Here is a 20,321-nt window from a genome sequence, read left to right as displayed (position 1 = left end):
AAGAAAAACTATATCATTATGGTTAAACATTTTGGGGAAATGCTTACTGGTATTTATACAAGAGTTTGATCGATACCTGTCTTGCCACTAAATAGGAAGTGATAGCTAGCAGTCAGTCAGTTAGTTAGTAGTTTGTTAGTTAAGAGTAGATTTATTTAAGGCGTTAGGTGGTTTCAGGTCTACCACTGGTTTAAATGTACGACAGTGTATAAGGGTCATTAAAGTTAAACTAAACAAATCCTTGTTCATATTAAAGGCAAAGCAAAAACTGTAAACTAGTTCCTTTTCATGAAGTAATGCCTTTTTGTTCTTCCTACCCTGCCATCCACCTACAGTAGCTCTATGCCATCTGTCTGACAAGTGACAGACTGAGGTCGGCTGATCTGCCAGCTTTTAAGGACGCCCCTAGTCAAATGACAGTTCTGATGTTTGCACGTTCTTACATCACAGGCCTCCACAAGGAAATTGAGTATACTGCCTGTTAGTGTAAGCTAGGTAAGGGGTTTGGGGGCATGATCCCCCCCTGGATAAAAAGTTTGGCCAAAATAGCACAAATGTGGTGTCCTGTGTTACTGCTTTTAATATGTCATTAACACTGATCTTAATTATTGCACATTTTTATGGGTTTGTGGACATGATTGTGGAGGAGAATTATCAATTAACTCTGCTTTACATGAGGCAGGGGAACATGCTTAAGTGACAGGGTGATGTGGAGAAATATAATGATCATATATATGTTACTCTGGGAAGTTCCGTTACATCATCACATTTGACTTTTCAAACATGATATCTCAGTTGTACACACACACACTCGCCAGGTATGTCTTATTCTTGTCTTCCACTGGAGCATCTCTAAATGATTTCTGACAAATCTACCCAGTGGTACAGACGCATCTTAAAATACACTGCCCTTTTCCCTCCGTCTCCTCTTGACTGCTGCTGAATTCAAATCACATCTCTCCCTCTTTTCCGAGCTCTGTTGCCTAAGGTTGGGCCTGTGACTCATCCTAAAGAAGAGTTAGATAATGTGGTGGTGCCCAGAACACTATGCACATGGAATACATGTGAAGAAATACAATATTAGAGCAAACAAAAACAAGGTCAGTTGCAATAACTGAGTGCCCTGTGGACATCATGTGAATGCATGATGTGAGTCTGCTATACAGGAAAATCATACTAATGAGACTACGGAGATTAGGAATAGATTGTGTGAAGGATGTTATAGAATATATATATAAAGCTATAAATCATAAAGACAGTCAGACTCAATGTAGTTTTATTGTTGATTTCCAGAGCTGTTATACTGAAGTGCTGTATTTTTACTATACATGTAAAGTAAATCCGATTTTAGAAAACTAACGTCAGTAATTTAGTACTTTTAGTCCACGATTTCTTGTTAATGTAATACAAAGGGAAGTTACCCATGTGTCAACTTAGAAGTAAAATATATAAATTATTCATTATGTTATAAATTATACATTAATACGGTCGTTATTGCAAGTGTTCAGCAATGTGAAGTCGAATATCGTCATGTAAAAAATAAAAATAGCCATTCACATACTACAACAAAGAGTAGAATGTGTTATAAAACTTCTGATATTACGGCATCCATCTCCCTTGTGTTATAAGAAAATATTGTTCTGCCATCAACATTAGGAACGATAAATTAAAGGATGCATTCATTTCTTTCTCCTTGACATCAGTAATGTTTAACTGTCACTTGTGTTTTCTCTAAATACACAATTAATGTGATTGATTTCATCTTGGTAATTTAACACAATCGAGATGTAATATATGCTCCTCATTAGGTTTGGATATTATACAGTGCATAGCTCATACTATACTGTTAATGCACTGTAAATTAGCGTGAAATACCTCCTAATAAATCACGCTAGAGGAGAGTTGCCCCCTGCAGTTCCCAGTTGTCAAAGCAAATCTTGAAATCAGTGAGGTGTATTGCTGTAAAATAGAGACTATTTGCCAGCTCTGTATCTGGAAGAAGAGTATCAGAGCGAAGAAGAACTGACATTCATCAAACATGAGCTGGTTGTAAATGAATTCCTAGCTCTACAGTATGTGTATATTTATGAATTGCACATTGTTCTCCTGTGCATTCTTCTCGAGTCTTAAAAACGAATCTGCTCCAAGGAGACCCAGAGCTTTTCTCTCCAATTTTACAAATCCTATCTTTGTAGCACCCTGTTGTCGCACTGATACTTTGTCTATATCTGTGTATCGGAGTCTTGTGTGTATGTGAACATGATCCAGATCCGAGCAACAGCTTACTCATAAATCTAAGTCTAATCAAATTTAATTCACTCTCCTGAACTATGAGGTATGAGCTCTGCAGTCTGATCGTGGTGTACGATGTGTTTACAGTCTTCTGGTGCTGATTAAGAACTGGGAAGGTTGTTTTCCACCAGCCACAGCTAAATTATAACGAGGAGGTGAGATATAGGTCCTGTTATCACCAGCTTCAACACTTCACACACAGGAGATATGCCACAGAGTCAGCAGGAACTGCTTTCTCACCTGTATATTTTATAGTAAATCAGCATTACACTTTGAAAAAGCTGAAACCAGTAAAATCCTAGGATGTCCCACCATTGATTGTAGACATTCTGGAGAGTGATCTTACAATTGAATCATTTACAACTGACCATGAGGAAAACCCTTCAAAATTTGATTGTTTTATCATAAATTAAGCGTCAGGTTCAGTAGTTGAAGAAAGTGATCCTTGACATTTAAAGGGTTTGGAAGGGGGTGTCTTTGCTCTTGTTTGGTCAAGATAAAGTGTATGGAATGGTTGGTGTCTCTACGCTCTGAAATATGCTCCAACGTTAGCATGTCTGACTATTAGTACTACTACAAGTACTACTTCCTTAACTACTACTAGTAGTTAAGTAAGCCCTAGGCCAGAGAGTGTTTAGGGCGAACTTAAAAAAAGGCCCTTTCATGAGCACTACTAATTCCCCACTGTTTGGCGGCTGGTCCTGGTTGATCAGAATTGAGACTGACATTAACGCCTCTGAATTAATCTTCAGTATTTAGAGAAGTTTATATCCAAGGAACCCAGCTCAAACTAAATATCTGACACCGCATTTATCTATTAAATCCATCAATCTCTTTAGGTATATGGTGCGCGTAACAGACGACCAGCGCTCTGTAGCAGAAGCTGGGACTCATCAATGTAAGTGATGTTGTTGATGATGACAACAGAGTTTTACAGATTCAAAAAGAAAGCTGCCACAGGTCGAGTAAACAGCCCATTCCAAACAGGCATATCAGAACAGGCACTGGTCTAGTTGTGTTAGTAAAGACTTTGGTCAAATTATCATCACCATCACCTTTTGTAATATCAAAGATTCCTGGTTGAACATAAACTGTTAATCAAGCAATGTCTTGTTTGTTGAAATACATGCGCAACTAAATAGGGTAAGGTTAGATTTAAAATGTAATACAATGATATTTTTCATTATTATACTAATACTAGTGCTACACTGCAATACAAGAACAATGCTGTTGGTTATTTCCATAACTTCTACATTGATCATTAAGGATGCAGACCTTAGGACATACTATAGCTTTAGCCTGAATGTTATAGTAACATGTATGTTGCCATCAAGAGCATAGGGGTGCTAAAAAACATAACTGTACTTTGCTCTGCAGCTTCTCTGTGGATAGAATCCAATAACGGCATAAAACATTCTTTCAGATAGAGATGGTTATCAGTAAGATGTGTGAGCATATGCATTTTCATTCAGCCTTGCTTGTGAAATTGAGACATTCATATTTGATCTTATTTTCTATGGCATCCCATTGGGCCCTCACAACAGTTCTTGGTGGATGTGACAGTGTGGTACCGAGAAATGCATGAATCCCATTTAATGTACATATAACGATTCAACTGGGTAGAAGCGGCAGTTAAGTCATGAATTAAATTGTCGATGTGGCAGCGAAGCTTTACAAATGCCTGCTCGCCTGCAGAGGCACATACAGCCAGTTGCCTGCATAAATGGAGTTTAACTTGCCAGCGTTGACATCTGACAGGTTAACAGCGAGTGAGATTCAGTGCTGTTTGGGCATTAATGTTCAATTATACAGATCATTATACTTCTTCCTTTTCATTGAAGACAGAATCCCAGATGTAATGAGCCTTGTTCTTCTCCGGGAAGGATTTTAAATACTAACAGATTAGAAGAAGAAAGGTGGCCTTAGCTTTGATGATGCTGGGAAATGGTGAGGTCAGTTCAGGCTCTCTGCTGATCTCAGTCACCAGTCACCCAAAACAGAGGCTTTACTCCAGGAACAGAAAATGACTCACAGTACTCAGTCTCCTATTTCTTGCATCATTTTGTTTCCTACTACAGCACTTGCATCATAAAAAAGTGTTTAGCAGCTACAGTATATCTCCAGGGTTTCAATTATGTGTATTGCTTGTTTGTTGCTTGCTTGGATTTTTTTTTTTCATTGATTTTAGCTACAGGAGCGATCATGTTGTTCATCGTATAATGTCAAAATCAAGTGAGATAAAATCACACACGGAACAAATCTATCCATCTATTGTATAAGAAATAAACTATTTAAATACATATGCCCGTATGTGAGTGCATAATCTTCTTGAAAGCCATATAGGAATCTGTTATAAGTGCCTCAACTTTTCTATGAATGCTTTTGCGTAAAATGTAGGAATCTGACTCATCTCCATCTCAGTGGTATTTGTTTGATGGGTTGTGGTAAGGTACTTCCAGACTGAGGTTGTGTCCATGGAGAATATTTTCACAGCTCAAAAAACAAGCAAAGCTTTGTTGGTGGGATAAGGGATCCCACTGAACTGAACTGTACCTTTTTTAAGAATTGGGACCATTCTCCTTACAGGTTGAACAGAAACTCTGTCTGTTGACTATTGTTTCCTTTTAACATTGAATTGTAAAATGTTCAAAAATATTTCCTGCTACCAGATGTTGCACTATAGCACCAGCATCTCAGACCAAAACAAAGGCTTTGTCTGTTTACCTCCTGTGACAGCTGTGTGTGTTTTCATCAATGTGTTGCCTGTGTAGTCTGTGGATAGATGTAGTTTGTGGACGGCTCTTAAGCACAAATGAAAAGTTTCCCTATGAGAGCCGCCAAAAACACAGCCAGCTGCGGAGCAGACTGGTAAAATGGTTACGGCTCATACTCCTGTTCAACCTCCAAGCCGCTAGTAGCATGGCTAGCATCATTAGCATAGCCATGTCGCACTGTGTTTAGCCCATGGACTGGATGAAAACCATTTGTAACCACAGCGTCTATGGTAAACAGTATTATGGCAGACAGGTGACCTGTGGGCAATGGTTTTACAGTGAGGGACTACCAAACAGTGAAGCGCTGATCCCAACACACACAGAGGGAGTGTGCTCATTCTCTGCTCAGGATGCCATTAAATACTCCAATATATCCTGACATATAAAATAGTTTACGCTTATTTTAAAGTTCAAATCATGTGTATATATAACCTTTAACCAGAGCTAAGGGATGCAACCCAGATCATAAAAATAGGCTAAAGACCAATTTGTGCACTCATGGGTCTCCACATACTTTTGGCCATATTGTGTTATTTCATAATGAGATTTGCACAAAAATGATGCTATTAACAGTGGATGGTGTAATATTAAAAAGCCATTGTACTTAGGTCTGGGCAATCAACACAGGCTTGTTTATTCACAATTCATCACACACACACACACACACACACACACACACACACACAGTCATTGTGCCACTAACAGTCGCTCTAACAAGGTCTGATAAATGATATGTTCTCTGGCCCTAGACTAGGGTGCAGGAAGCAGATGCTAACAGGGCAGTGAAAGCAACAAGGCTTTTATGGCTTCTACTGTTAAAGGAGCAATTTATCTTCAAGTAAAATGTATATATTTTGTAACATCTAAAAATGACCCTGACAGAGTAACACCATCCAGGGAACTCTAAACCTCAGCTTGCGCTTTTGAAAGTACATAATTAAAAAAGTACTACGAAGCAACTAGGTTGACAGGTGATGTCAACAATACCGCATACTGCTGCAGCGGCAGTAGAAGCCAGCCGGTTCACAATTGCAGGCACAGCTGGCCATACCTGATTTGACAGGAGAAAATGATTTGTTTAGAGAATCCCCCTGTAAGAGAGAAGACTTACCTTTAATACAATACACTCTCTACATACCTCCCCCTCTTGATGTGTCACTGAAATGCCTAAAGGCAAAGGTAATAGTTAAGCTTAGGAAGAACCAAGGCTTTGACAATACTTGGAAGAAGACTGTTTTGCGAATGCCACTTCATTGGCCTGTAGGAAAAGAAGACTGTGTGCATCATAACAAAATTACATAATATATTTGTTTGCTATTGGCTCTGAGAGAAGTTCCTTAGTTAATTAGAGGTACCACATCCTATCCAAACCCTTTTAGTGCATCACTTGGACAAAACTCTGCTCAGGCGACCGTAATCATTAAGTTGGTCAATATTCTGCAGCTTGGACTTAAATGTAAAAAAACTGAAGACTTTAGCTGGACCTTAACCTAGGTTAGTTTAATTTCAACCAGTAAAAAGAGGTGTTTGTCACATTTTTCTCTGATCAAACAGTTTCTATATAGTCTTACACATAATCCAGCAGCAGAACCCTTGATATACGGCACCTTACGGGAATACGAAATGAAGTGTCTGCTGGTAGAAGATGATCTTTACATCCTAGAAAGTTCTATTAGATCACGTAGCCCCTGCTGCCAGGACAGATAGCGATGCCGTCCTTGGGGACAGCTTGTGACTGCAGGTCCTGGTCTCGTGATAGAAGTGTGCTCCTCACCATCCGATTCAGGGTTACCCCAAGTTCAATGTCACACAGAGGTAGTGGAAGCATATGAGACCCATGCAGTCATGACCCATACCTGTCAACCTGTCAAGGAGATACTATCAAAGCTAATACTTTGTGGTATTAGGCCTGCATCAGCTCTTTTATCACAGGATCATGATAAACATGAAACTATTGGTTGAGTGGGAATTTTTTAAATATTAAAGTAGAACTAAGCAGGCGCATTGATATGCCTCAGGGCATCATGGGCCTATAGGTAGATTGACGTAATACGTTTATACTGTAGGTAGTTGAGTGTGAGTGGTAAATGGGTAACATTGGTGTATAGGTAGATGGGTATAATAGGTATGTTGGTACACGTATACAAACGGATGGGTATATAGTTAGATGGGTATCATGTATATAGGTAGATAGGAATAATGGAATGCCGTCTTCAAACGGCTACTTAAGTGGTACAGTGGTTAGCACTCTCGCCTCACAGCAAGATGATTTGAACCTGACAGCCAACCAGTTCTTTCTAAGTGGAGATGGCATGTTCTCCCCGTGTCTGCTTGAATACTCCGTTGTCCTTCGACAGTACAAAGTCATAAAAATTGAGGTGAGGCCAGTTAGAAACTCTAAATTGCCCTTAATGTGGATGAGAGTCTGAATTGTTGTTTCACCTAATGACAGCTGGGATTGACTCCAAGGGCGAGTGTGTAAGGGCAAGCGCACTGGAGATCACTCACCAAAAATAAAGAAAAACTATTCACTTTCAAACTTCTTTTTTCCAAATAATATCTCAGAGTGGAGGTTAGGATCCACTGATGTGTGAAGTAATCTGTCCGATTGCTCTAAATGTATAAATACTGCGGTGACACTCGTGCGTAATGCTTCGTGATGGATGCACGCAAGTAGAAGGATGAGGAGGAAACGAGTGTTCAGCGATCACCAAGTGTCCCATGATGCTGACTAATCAGCTGATATAAATTCTATAGATCTGTGATCTTTGTGCTGAATTACACAGATCGACCCGACAGAACCGAACCATCCCAGTAGTAACACAAACACCACTCTGGTTTATTAGCCAACAGGTATGTGTGTGGTATATGATTAACACTGTATATTATTTACATTTCTATGTAGAGCCTCTTTTAATCAATAAAAAAATAATAATTCAGTTAAATTGTATAGATTGGGGACATCAAAGAATTTTATAGTCCTGCAGTTTTCGATGATGAAAATATGTAAAGATGGTACAACAAGTTCCCTCACACTTATTATTTTTGCCTCGGCCTTTGAATTCGAACTTCTTTTTTTTTTTTCAGGCCCTGTTCTTTCTATTGTACTTACTCACACTCAGTGTTATCTGCAGCAGTTTATCAGTATATTTTCTTTGAGTGACATCACTGCTGTCCCATAAAATCGCTCTTCACCTCACTGACAAACACCTTGAAGTTGCTTTTCCTTCTTGATGCCATGATTCACCATGGAAACCCATTGGTCAGCCGGATAAATTCATATTCATGAGGTGCTTTGCATTGACCATTAATGGTTGAATGTGGGCGTGTAGAGGGAGGAATATGAGGCAGATTCATGTATGCACATTTCCACGTGGAGTGTGATTTATACAGGGAACATTGCCTTCAGGTGTGCGTGCGCACGGTTTCTAAATCTGAATTTTTTTTTGCTATATTTTCGAATCTTTTGTTCGCACGTACACTTTTAATATGAATCCTACGCACTGTTTTATAAATGAGGCCCCAGATCTGAATTCAGAAGAACACCTCTCTGTGGTAGAACAGCATCAATCTGCAACTGACAAAAAACGAGAAACGATAGATGTGATGCTGTTAAACATGGAACAGAATCTGAAAGGATTTTTTCCAACATCTTGAAGAATCAGTGGTACAAACAACTGAGAATGTTTTGAGAGCAAAGGGAGGAACTACCCAGTGTGAGAATAGCCTCCCTGATAACGTGCTTGGTAAGTGTATCGAGGCAGAATAATAAGTGATAAGATGAAAGATAAGACAAAAATGAAGCAATGACAGTTTGATTTGAAAGTTAAATATAAAAGAGACCACAAAGCATAAAGGGAAATACAGAACCACTTGCATGCACACTGTGATGACTACCAGAGTCTTGTGTATAGTTGCAATCAACATCTTTTCATTAGGAGGCAGCAGAATCCTAGGCTGTCTACTCAGGGATTAAGTCATGTTGAAAATTCATTTAGCAGGCCAGAGGTATTTCAACACAATGTGCCTGCCTCCATAAAAGATGCAGCAAAAGGTACACTCTTCATCTGGCCCTGTTATCCTTGACATGTTTGACATTTGAAACTAACATGTAGTCCAGTGAAGTCATCCCAGTTGCATAATGTCCACTCCCAGGCTGAAAGCCCAAGGACACTGAGCCACAGTTATCATGAAAGGTCATTTGCAGAACCCGGTAGCATACATAATTCAGGAGAACAAGCTCAGGGCTGGAATATATTGTCTTGTAAGCAGTGTTACCAGCCAGACACTGCAACTCATTCATGCCTCAGTATTTTATTATTTTATTGGAAGGAATTAGTTTTGTGGTTAAGTGGTAGAGGAGAGATCTGCTGCACAGTTTATGGCAGAAGAATGAATGGGTAAAGGACAGAGTGTGAGCCATATCAGTAAAGTGCCTCACTTGCATTAAGAAAATAATTTCAGCCCTTCATTTTCACACCATGGTGTCAGACATTCGACTGTGAAACAATCACATAAAGTAAACAGTACAATATACAAGAAATGGGAGATTTTAATGCACTCAGTTTTTAAAATCAATAGTATGGTGACATTGTATCTTGGCTCAGCAGGAAACACTGCAAATGGTGTGTGTGTGTGTGTGTGTGTGTGTGTGTGTGTGTGTGTGTGTGTGTGTGTGTGTGTGTGTGTGTGTGTGTGTGTGTGTGTGTGTGTGTGTGTGTGTGTGTGTGTGTGTGTGTGTGTGTGTGTGTGTGTGTGTGTGAAATTGATTAGCTATAAATTATTCAGTGATTCCTCCTGCTAATGAAGAGTCATCTCTTGGTGTACCTGTGAGAAGACACCTGCTGTGTGTGTGTCTGTGTGTTCAGTGAATGTACACTGCAAAATCGCACCTAAGAGTTCCCCTCAGCTCTGCTCTGAGGTGTGAGTGAGAGGGAATCCAAGCACTGTGGATGTGAACATATATTTGCACACACAGACAGATGAGGTAAAACTCGAGCAAATATGAGATTTCTCACCCCTGAGATCTTTATGCCCATGTGCTCTGGGCTGTCTGTTTCTGAAGTAATGTCAAAATAATTCTGTTACTCCCTAGTTAGCCCCAAGGACACACAGTAAATTCTCCAATGTGTGCTCTCTATGATGAACAGTGCTGTCACTGAGCATTTTCACTCATCTCCAGACTGGCATTCTCCACCACACCATTCGCAAAGAGGAACTGGTTACAGTTACAAGTTACAGTTAGTATGAGGTTGACAGTATGACATATGAAACAGAAATCTACCTACTAATTCCACAAATGTCTGCCTGTCTGTCGCCATATCGGACTGACACAGACATTCATGGGCATTTCGGATGGAACATTCAAAGAATCACTTCCTCTATAAGAATTTGTCTACGAAGCAAAAGCACCACATTCGTTTTGTTGCTGCAATGCATTATAGAGAGCTGAATAATAGAGCTTTTATTTAGAAAAGTTGCAAATTTGGGTTTTGAAGAGAGTGTCGATCGCTTAACAGACCTCTGAAATAGCTGACCTGCAATGTGTGAGAAAACAACTGGCCAAAACAACAGTCCCTTCCACACAGGCAGGTTTAGAACCGGCACTGCGCTAGTGTTTTATTTTTTTTATTCCAGCATTTTCCTGGCAAAGAATATTGAGAGCATTCTCTTTATGGGTTCTATTCTTAGAACCTTTATTTGTCGTGGACGTGTGGCTGTAATGTTGCATTACTGTGAGCTGTGACACACCCGTTAAGTTGCACTGCCCTTATACACCAATAGAAGCCATTAAGAAGAAGAATAAGCCCAGTTTACTAATTGATACGTATCTATAAGGGTATAGTTTGTATGTTGACGTTTTCTGGTTGTTGTGTGTTACATAAACATTTGTTTTTGTTCCTGTACACTGTAAAGGATTAACCTGGTTTCCCATGATGATGTGTAAGCCCTTTCTAAATTTATATCTGACAAGATTAATGTCTGGTCGGATGATGAATTGTCATGTAGCATAAAACTATTTATGTAATGCTGCCCCACCCCCACCCCCACCCCCACCACCCTCCTCTCCAGGCCTTGGCCTTTCTGATTAAAGCCCATTCTCCACCACTCTGGTGTCACAGGCTTTACTCAATACATCACACAGAGAGAGGGAGGGAGAGAGGGAGGGAGGGAGAGAGGAGGAGAGAGAGAGAGAGAGGGAGAGAGATGGTGCTAGCTAAAGCTCTTTTCATTCCTATTTGCCAACAAAGGATTTATTTTAATGATTACACTGGACGTTCTCTTCAAGTGGCAGATTTCAGTCCTGGTTGATTTGGCGACACCTGTAGTTCTTAACGGCCAACGTAGTGTAACAGGTCAAAGAATTCTAGGGGCAGAAAAACAAACTGTTGTTGTTATAATAAAGAAATTTGGCAATTTTAGACTTTTCTGGTCTTTTTTTTGCTTTTGCAGAGTAACTAATTGATTAAATTGATGAGATTGATTACAGGTCCATTGTTTTTTACTCAATAAATTTGGGTTAAGCGTTTTTTGTTCCCTCTTGCTCGCACGTGCAGAGTAAATTATTTATACTGCTTAGTAAAATAAAGAAACACAAGAAAATGTGTTAAATCATCAGTAAATACAAGAATTTAAATAAATGTAATGTGTCACAAAGGACTTAAAAAAGACAGAATGCAATATGCAGTTTGTGAAAACAAATTCAACACTTCTAACTGCTGTTGTAAAGATTAATTATATCACATATAACATGACATATGGTGTCTGTACAACTGTACACCACTTTGTGACAAGATCCTGTCTTTGAAATGAGGCAGCTTTAGATCACAGAGTACCTTAAGAACAAGCAGAGCACAATACAGCCATCTGTTCCTCTGAGAACAAAATGTCTGCATCACTTTCTGATTGTTTATAATGTAGAGCGTTTGTCCAGTGTGAGCAGGGAGGTGCTCCCAACACCCTGCAGCTGTGCACAAAATCTATACTAAATGGATGGATAATATAGAGAGCCAGGCTTGGACAGAGTGATGGCCTGAGGTATAGAGTGAGTGCTGGACTCTCAGTCTATATCTTTGTGTAGAGGGAAATCCATTTGTTAAGAGCCTCAGTTTTGATATTTGCCCTCTTAACCTCCCATCGTCACAGACAACATGGTGCAGTCCTGCTGTTTTTGTATTCATCAGCCACTATTGACCATTTCCAGTCTGTTACACCATACTACTTGACTAAAGTAAATGATTTTCAATGTTTGTGCATTTGTTTTAGTTTTTTCCTTCTACTCAACATCTCTCTTACAACTGACTCCTCGAAGTTATTTACATCCAGACAGGCAGATCATTATTTTGCAGTGCTTGTCTGTCAGGAAAGCATTACAGTGCTCAGCCATTTTCTTACCCTATGCTCAGAAACATCATTATGCACTGCCCAACTTAAAACAGCCCAGCATACAGATGGGCCTGACAGAGTTTCATTACCAGATATATTCAGGGTGAGATGTAGTTGTGTTTCTCCCGAAGAAGGAGACCTGAGATGGTCCCAACCTCTTTATTCTGCTCTCTGCAGCTGTCACTGTGATGGAGAATCCTGTTGTTTAGTCAGCCATAACAACTGCTGAGCCATATGACTCTCTTACCAGGAAAGTGACAGCCAGTATGAAGACAGTAGAGTTTATTTGTAAGGAAGTATACTTTTACCATCCATACTCACCTTTACTGGGTGTTCTCTACTGAAGGAAAAGTGATGAGGATGTTGCTAAACATGAACAAACAACATAGCCGGCTTGTGTGCTACCGTGACATGCTAACTGTTGATTCAATGCTATATATAACACACACCAGGTTATCCACCTGCCTCTGACTCCTCTTTCCGATTAACAGGCTTTGATTGGCTAGCTCCTGCTCTTCAGTGTTTATTTTAACTTGTTGTCCGCGGGGCGAGCAACACAATGCAACTTTGGGGGTAATGGAAGTTGTTAACACCCTCCTAACATACCATCACTTGTTAAGTTGATGTCTTACTCGAGAGTTGAATGCAAAGATTCCTAGCTTAGCGTTAGGACCTAAACTAATAACAGCTCAGGTTAAAAGGTAAACACTTCTGTCAACTGTAAGGTTCACTCAGTCTCCACTGGCAAGATATAAAATCACTGTTCCTGCCCAAAAAACATGTTTAGCATGTTGCAAAATGTCAAGTTATTTATACCTTTAACATAGAAACTTAGCTGCTTGGCAATACAAGTCATATTGTGGAGTTACCAAATATTTGCTATTGGTCCATGAGATTCAATTGACTTTCATAGAGACATGACACAATCCTTAATGTGCTAAATATGAAAGATAGTGGTCTAATTATGATTCACTGTGTGAGTCCTCAGCCAGAAACTCTCCATCCCTGGCTGCCAGAGTTGCTATTGAGTTTTTATGACAATGATCGATGATGTCGAGCTAGCGGAAATGTTACCGCTGCAGGTTTTATCGCTGCTGTTCTAGGACTGAACACTACTAACAGTTTGTGACCTGTGTGCGTGCATGTGCGTGTGTATATTTAAAGCTTTTAGTTTTGAATCCCTGCACTAACATGTGTTGCTTCACTTAAAGGATATAATGTAATAGGACAGCATGCTCAAGGCCTGCCTCCATAAGGCACCCATACTGTCACAATAGGAGCGCTGATCTGGGATCACGGGTCAGGTCATATTAAAATGATTTGTTCATCTACAGATAGAGGTGGATTCTTTAGCTTTAATATTGCATTTAACAGTGCAAGCCTCAGTTCTGATAATAAATCCTCAAACTGCAGACAAATCCTAATCTTGGGGGCATTAAAATGGGGTTAGAACCCTTTGATGCACCAAGGCGCCAGTGGAAAAATCTTTTCTCTCTTTTATATTGAATATATTCATTGATTCCTATTGTGTCCCATGATAAATGAGGACATGCACAGACCAAAACAAACCAGATACATACAAACATAAATGCCAAGTTAAAAACATGATTTTAATAGTTTAAACAACACATCAGTTTAATGAAATTTATATTGAGTCAATCATTCTGTCACATGAAAGCTGCATTTCAAGTGGTTGGGTATCGCTGTCTGTGTGTGATGCTCACTTCAGCTTTTTCACAGCTAGGCAGTTTTAATGACTCTTCACCTACAGGCCTGTTTCACAAAAGACTGAATTCAATTGAGCTGCTTCAGTTTCATGTGCTGTAACTGTACATGCTGTGTCACAGTGTAGAGCACTGTGAAGGCTAATATGCTTTTTAGACGTGATGTCAAAATGTCTGCTGCGAGAAGAGGCTGATTGGCCAATGAAAAGCTGTACAATATTTTAGCTATAGGATGCAAAGAATATCACTTACAGCTCTCGCCATTTTAAAATTTTAGGAAAAAGGTGCAGCCAAGGAAAAGTATTTATTTTCCAAGGTGTTTTACATGTAAAATGTGACAGTAATACTTTAATTACTGTTTATAATTAACCCCTAAAGTTTAACTTTTTTATAACAAGGCCAAAATGCATGATTTCAATTACTAATGCAAATGTTTTCTAACCGACATCTTAGTTTTTAAATCTGACCTATTTTTTTCCTTTTTCAAGATACAGACACTTAGTTCTATACAGTTCTTGCGACATTTTTTTATTATGTAAGCAGATTGAATATTCTCACTTTCCCGTTATTTCACTTGAAATTCACTTAATGTGTTTGGACTTTTAAATGACTTTTTGATAATAGAACTTGAAACAAATCTGCTTGTGCTATTTCTACAAGCATACTAATGTTATGATTGTAAGAGCAACAAAAGGACTGAGGATGCAGGCAAAAGATTATAGTAGGGGTGTAATTTTTGGTATAGCTGAATATTGTTATAGTAATATACAAACTCCTATCAATCCTGAAATCTAAATTTGGAAAATAAATCCCTCCTGTTTTTAGAGCAATAGTAATTGTCTGTCAAGTGAAGTAAGGCTTCGTGTTGGTGGATAGGGGGCAGTAGAAGTATGGCAGCTAAACTCGTCTCCTCAGCATGATGATTTTATGAGCAATGGTAGTGGGATTTGAGAAAGTGCAGCGTCCACTGTCCCAGCATCTGATGTGGAATTGTGGGTAAAGCAGAGGACAAAAAAAAAGACAGATTTGGGTCAGCTGTGGCCTGGAGGTGGGGAGCTGTCACACAGGAGCAGGTCTGTTAGTTGGCTGCATCTATCTAGGAGGCAGCATGCATGCCCCCATCAGGCATGCACAGTACTGGAGAGATTACTGCGAGCAGTGCCCTCAGTCTCTTGCATACTTCTTGCATTTTATTTGCAGCACATTTGAAGCCATGTGTGGCTGTGTGTGATATGTGCATTTCTGTCTTTGCACTTTTCTCTGTGACCTTTTAATGAATAACATGTTTTAAGCCTCTGTTTATATCTACTTGGACAGGATATGTAATGCTACACTCATGATGCCTTCAGGTGATACACACGCCTTGTTGTTTGATAGGACTTTTATTTTAGAGGCTCAGTACCTCTCATCACCATATCACAGATGGACTCCAGATACTTTCAGCTTCTACTGATTATGTTTCTGCTGAGTAGCCATCACATAAAATAGGGTGCTAATGCATTGAAGACACACACACACACACACACACACACACACACACACACACACACACACACACACACACACACACACACACACACACACACACACACACACACACACACATTGATGGCCTGCAATCTTGTGCCCAGTCGGAGCAAACAGGAGCAGGCGACAGTGAGTCATCACCAGATGGCTGAGTGTGACACATCTCCGCCACCAGGAGCCCTTATGCTTTTACCACCTGGAACAGAACCAGGTGACACGCCCCTAGAGTCCGGCCACCCGGGATACACGGTGACGACCAGGCATAACACGGCACATAACACACACCCATCCTCCCAGCACCCAGCCTGGCTCTTTTTCATCTTTTTGTTCCTTCTCTTTGCTGCTTCTGCATTACCGGCTCTCTGTCTCTGTCTTGCTAGCTTTGACAGCTTCCCCATTCCTTTCCTCTCCGTCCTGTCCATCTCAATCTTTTCCTCTGTCATCCCTCTATCTACTGTACCCCCCTGCACGTACACACCTCCTCTTCCTCCCAAGCCCTGAGGTCTTGGCTCAGGCATCAGTAACACACTCAAATCGGCTTGGCGAGCTCTAACCTCCTGTCTGTGAGTCCCTGCTTGTGTAGGTTATATTGGGTAAATAAATTAGCACAGTGCCCCCTCCCTAATGAGGACATGGTCACATGACAGGTCTTTTCCTACGCTTAAGTTAAGCAGTTTGAGGGATCGATTCCATTATCTCCTCTGCACAAGAGTCAATGGAACCTTTTCTGAAACCATCTGGGTACGTACCAGCTCTTTTCACTGTCTCCTTTTTACCCATAAGTAATCTTTTTTGCGTAATGGTGTGTAAAAAGTAGCTTCTTTTTAAATTGAGGTTTGTTTTGAAGGAAGAGAAGGCATTATGAGAGCTACAGCGTGAGGACACATTTTGCTCCAGTGTCAATAGTGGAGAGACCGATTTGTTGTATTAGGTTCTTTATTAAATAAATCAATGTAATGTTCTGTTGAGAGCTTCTTTTGTTTTAAGTGCATTCCTTAATTAATAACTTAATTTTCCAAGAATTTTCTGCTTTTAAACAAAACTCAAATTGTTATTGCTGCTGTTTGGGAACCACTTTTAATTAATTAATCTTTGCATGTTTAAAAGGAAGACCAGCAAATGGAAAGACGTTGTCAACAACACTGGCATTTCCTCCCCAGAGAGTAGGAAGGAGAGATTTGAAAGGCTTAGTGGGATTGTGGAGGAAACACTTGGTGTATCAGGGATGGGTCTGAACGCATTCATCAAGCAGTAGGTCGTTTTTCCAGCACTGGCATTAGAATCTTAAAGGGCCACTTGAAAGTAGCCCTCTGGTTTTTGACACCAGATGGTACAGTCGTCATTAGACTGCAATGACAAGCCCTCTGAAGTGGGGCGAGTATGTGTGTGTGTGTGTCACTTTGCACACCAGCTTTTCACAGACGCATCATCCATTTTAAAAAAGAATCTCTCTGTTGTCTTATGATCGGGAAAAATCAGGACGGTCTGGTTTAACGAAAAACTTCATTGCAGCCTCCCCAGCAAGAGAGAATAAAGACCCCACACTATTTTAACTTTTCCACAGTGATCAGAAGAAACAATGGGTCAATAACCAGAGTAGACACTGCAGATGACAGTGTATGCATATATTGCTCTGAGTGCAATATTTCATTATAACAGAGATAAGAAAGTTTAACCATATTACAAGCTTGTCTACACTGCACAACACAAGTTAAATGATCTTATTCATTTTTGCTGTATGATTCAAAACAAGAACCATCATTTGTCATCCATGTGATAATGGTTTTTAACTTTTCAAAATAAGTGCGGCATTAAGCAAAATGTCCAACATGAAATCCCAAGACAAGGATAACAAATATCAGAAGCAAATGAAGTGATTGAATAATAAAAAAAGAGTGTTATTGGTGCCCTTTAACATTAGCGATGCATCAATATATTAGTATGATTCAGACAAAATTAAAGTTCGGAACATCTAAAAGCATGTGAAACACTTTTTGACTGCAAAACTGGCCATCAGTGTGCACCTTGAGATTTTAAACATGGCTGAAGACACGTATGACCGAGTTTGTCTGAAGCGTTCTGAACCCTGTACAATTACTGCTTTAAATGAATCTGCAATGTTCTTTAAATGCAAACCTTACCTGGGGCAAAGTGTGCATCTCCATTTCAGTCCTTATTAATGCCACCTTATTGGATCTTGGTCTTAATGTTTTGTTTTGGGCCTAGTGCCTGGATGGTTAAGCAGCTCTTTGTGATACCTTGGTTGACACAGACCTTGTTGGAGCAAGTAAAATGAGCAGTCGAGGATGTGTTTCTAATCTTCACCACTTTACCTTTAATCCACCTTGATCAGAAAAAGTGGATTTGTTGCATGTAAGCAGGAACCCGGTGACCCAAATAGACGGAAGAGGGAATGTGGTTAGGTGTCACTTTAGAATTATACAGTGATCTGTTAATGCTAATTAAAATAGCATCTTCACTGTTCCTCACATGATGTTATATTCCATATACTGTAGTCAAATACACAAATAGATGTGACACATGCTTTCCCATGCAAAGTAAAAAGAAAACCACATCACTTGGCAGACATCAGTTGCATGGCCATGGGTCATATACAGTATGTGTGTGTATATATGTATAAATATGCGATTTAGCACAAATGTCAAGGCAAATCTGTGACACATACTAGAGAAAAGAAAAAAAGAATTCAGGACACTTTCCAACTGCAGGGTGAACATGGCAAGTGAAAGGAATCTACAACCACTCAACTGACTGACAACTGACACTCCTGGGTCTGATTAATATTCATATGAAGCTGGACAGCGATCACATAAGCAGCATTAATGCTGTATGTTATGTCAATGCCAGCATATGTAAAGTCCGCAGGGATCATAAACAGTAAATCCCACTGTAGATCTTTTCAGATGAGCGTGTCCGTTAACATGACTCATGCATCTGCACACACACACACACACACACACACACACAGCCAGCAGTGTGTCTCGCTCCTGCACCATTTGAACGAATGGCACCATCTGTTCCTAAGGAGTAAAGTGATTGATGAGACTGGGCTTCACCTAGAAGGGTGAGAGATGCTGTTGGCTCTTTACATGCACTGTATTTGGTTTAGTACAGTATTTATATACAGGGCTAAGGGAACAGTTGATGGTTGAATGTATTGCATGTTTTATTGAACAGAAAGGAAGTTGAATACTGCAGCGACTGTGTTGTGTATGCTGATTATTACACATTAAGTAATAGGGAACTGCGTCTCACATCACTTTGACTTTACGCACATACACACACACACGACAGGGGGGGGTCACACCTTGAAAGTCACATGTGGCAGCTGCACTGTTGTCTGTCGGTTGTGATTAACATTTAGCTGCAGGGCAACAACGTGCTGCATGTGAGGGTAGTCAGCTCTGTAGACCCATCCAAAGACATTAAGCTCTGACAAATATGCAGCTACTGGGGTTATGTAAAATGAAGGTTTAAGAAATGCAGTTAACTATCACTAACTTGCCAATTCTAACATTAGTAAGCAGATCAGGAATCTGCAATGCCAAATATCTGCATTGAATAGTTTGTTTGTCATTGTAATAAAATTCACTTACGCCAGATACCAAAACAGTACTATGGATTTGATCTATTGATATGCCGAGTTCATGTACTGGAATTGGTCTTAGGAGGAAAAGATGGATCTGTGCATGCATACTTTTTAGTGTGGTCCTTAATCTTCCATACTATTGTCTTTCCTCAGCCTCTAAGCTGCAGCCCACGGAGGGTAATAAAATATGAACATCAAATTTTATATTAAGTTATAGTTGAACTTAGAAGAAAAGCCTCATTGACGAATTTACTTTTCTCCGAGTTATTTAACACCATGATTTTTCACAGACAGCTACCTTAGACAAACCAAAGATCCATGGCACCAGAGGAGCCTCTGTTTTTTTGTAGGAGTTTCTTATTTTATTTGAAAAGCGAGTAGAATATTCCCAAAAAATTAACTACCACTGTAAATTAACACATTACACAGGAGCATGAGATCTGTTTACTCAGTTGGTTTTGACGGGGCTGATTGTGTTGGTGTTCACGTGCACATTCCCTGAGGGGCTTCACATTGGAGTGAGGTAAACAAAACAGATGCGAAGCACGTAGTGGATAAACTCATTAGCCACTCATCATTAAACAGACATATCTGCACTTGCATTTTCGAGGGAGCGGAATGAGAAAACTTATTTATGTCAGCAGCTATTAGGTCAAACACAAAGTGAGGCAGACTCTGTCTGTTTCCATCTATGTCATTGAGCAAATATCAATACAGCATAGTTCAGTGTGGTAGACAGCAACTCAGGGAGGGGGGCTGTGTCTGAGGAGGTCTAGGTGTGTGTGTGTGTGTGTGGGTGCGTGTGCGTGTGCGACTTTGTGTTGAGGAGCAGAAGTCAGTGCACTTGTTTGGTTAGGAAGTTTGCCGGAGATTTTCACTGATAAATTATTGGTGGCAGAGCAGTGGTGCAGAAGATGCTCCTGGGGGAGAGAGAGACAGCGAGAAATGTGAGGGAATGGAGGGATGCTGAGGCTCCATTCCGCCATGCTCCTCTCCCTGCATCTAAAA

The 20,321-nt window shown here is 40.0% G+C and overlaps 1 protein-coding gene across 5 annotated transcripts in view; it reads left to right on the top strand.

Moving 5' to 3' along the window:
• Window positions 1-20,321, top strand: part of oxr1a (oxidation resistance 1a) — a 157,115-nt gene that overhangs the window by 29,791 nt on the left and 107,003 nt on the right. For 3 of the 5 annotated variants that reach the window (XM_035164307.2, XM_035164305.2, XM_035164302.2), the window contains exon 1: window positions 16,311-16,444. The exons of 1 other annotated variant lie outside the window; for it this stretch is intronic. In XM_035164307.2, the coding sequence (XP_035020198.1) occupies window positions 16,419-16,444 (26 nt within the window). In that variant the 5' untranslated portion in view covers window positions 16,311-16,418. Of the gene's footprint in view, window positions 1-16,309; window positions 16,445-20,321 lie in introns of those variants that run through there. One more of the 5 variants, XM_035164306.2, reaches the window with a different exon arrangement.

The sequence above is a fragment of the Hippoglossus stenolepis genome, chromosome 8 (assembly GCF_022539355.2).
Source record: "Hippoglossus stenolepis isolate QCI-W04-F060 chromosome 8, HSTE1.2, whole genome shotgun sequence".
Classification (NCBI taxonomy): Eukaryota; Metazoa; Chordata; class Actinopteri; order Pleuronectiformes; family Pleuronectidae; genus Hippoglossus; species Hippoglossus stenolepis.
Note: the sequence above shows the minus strand (reverse complement) of the source record. Positions and strands in the feature narration are given on the sequence as shown.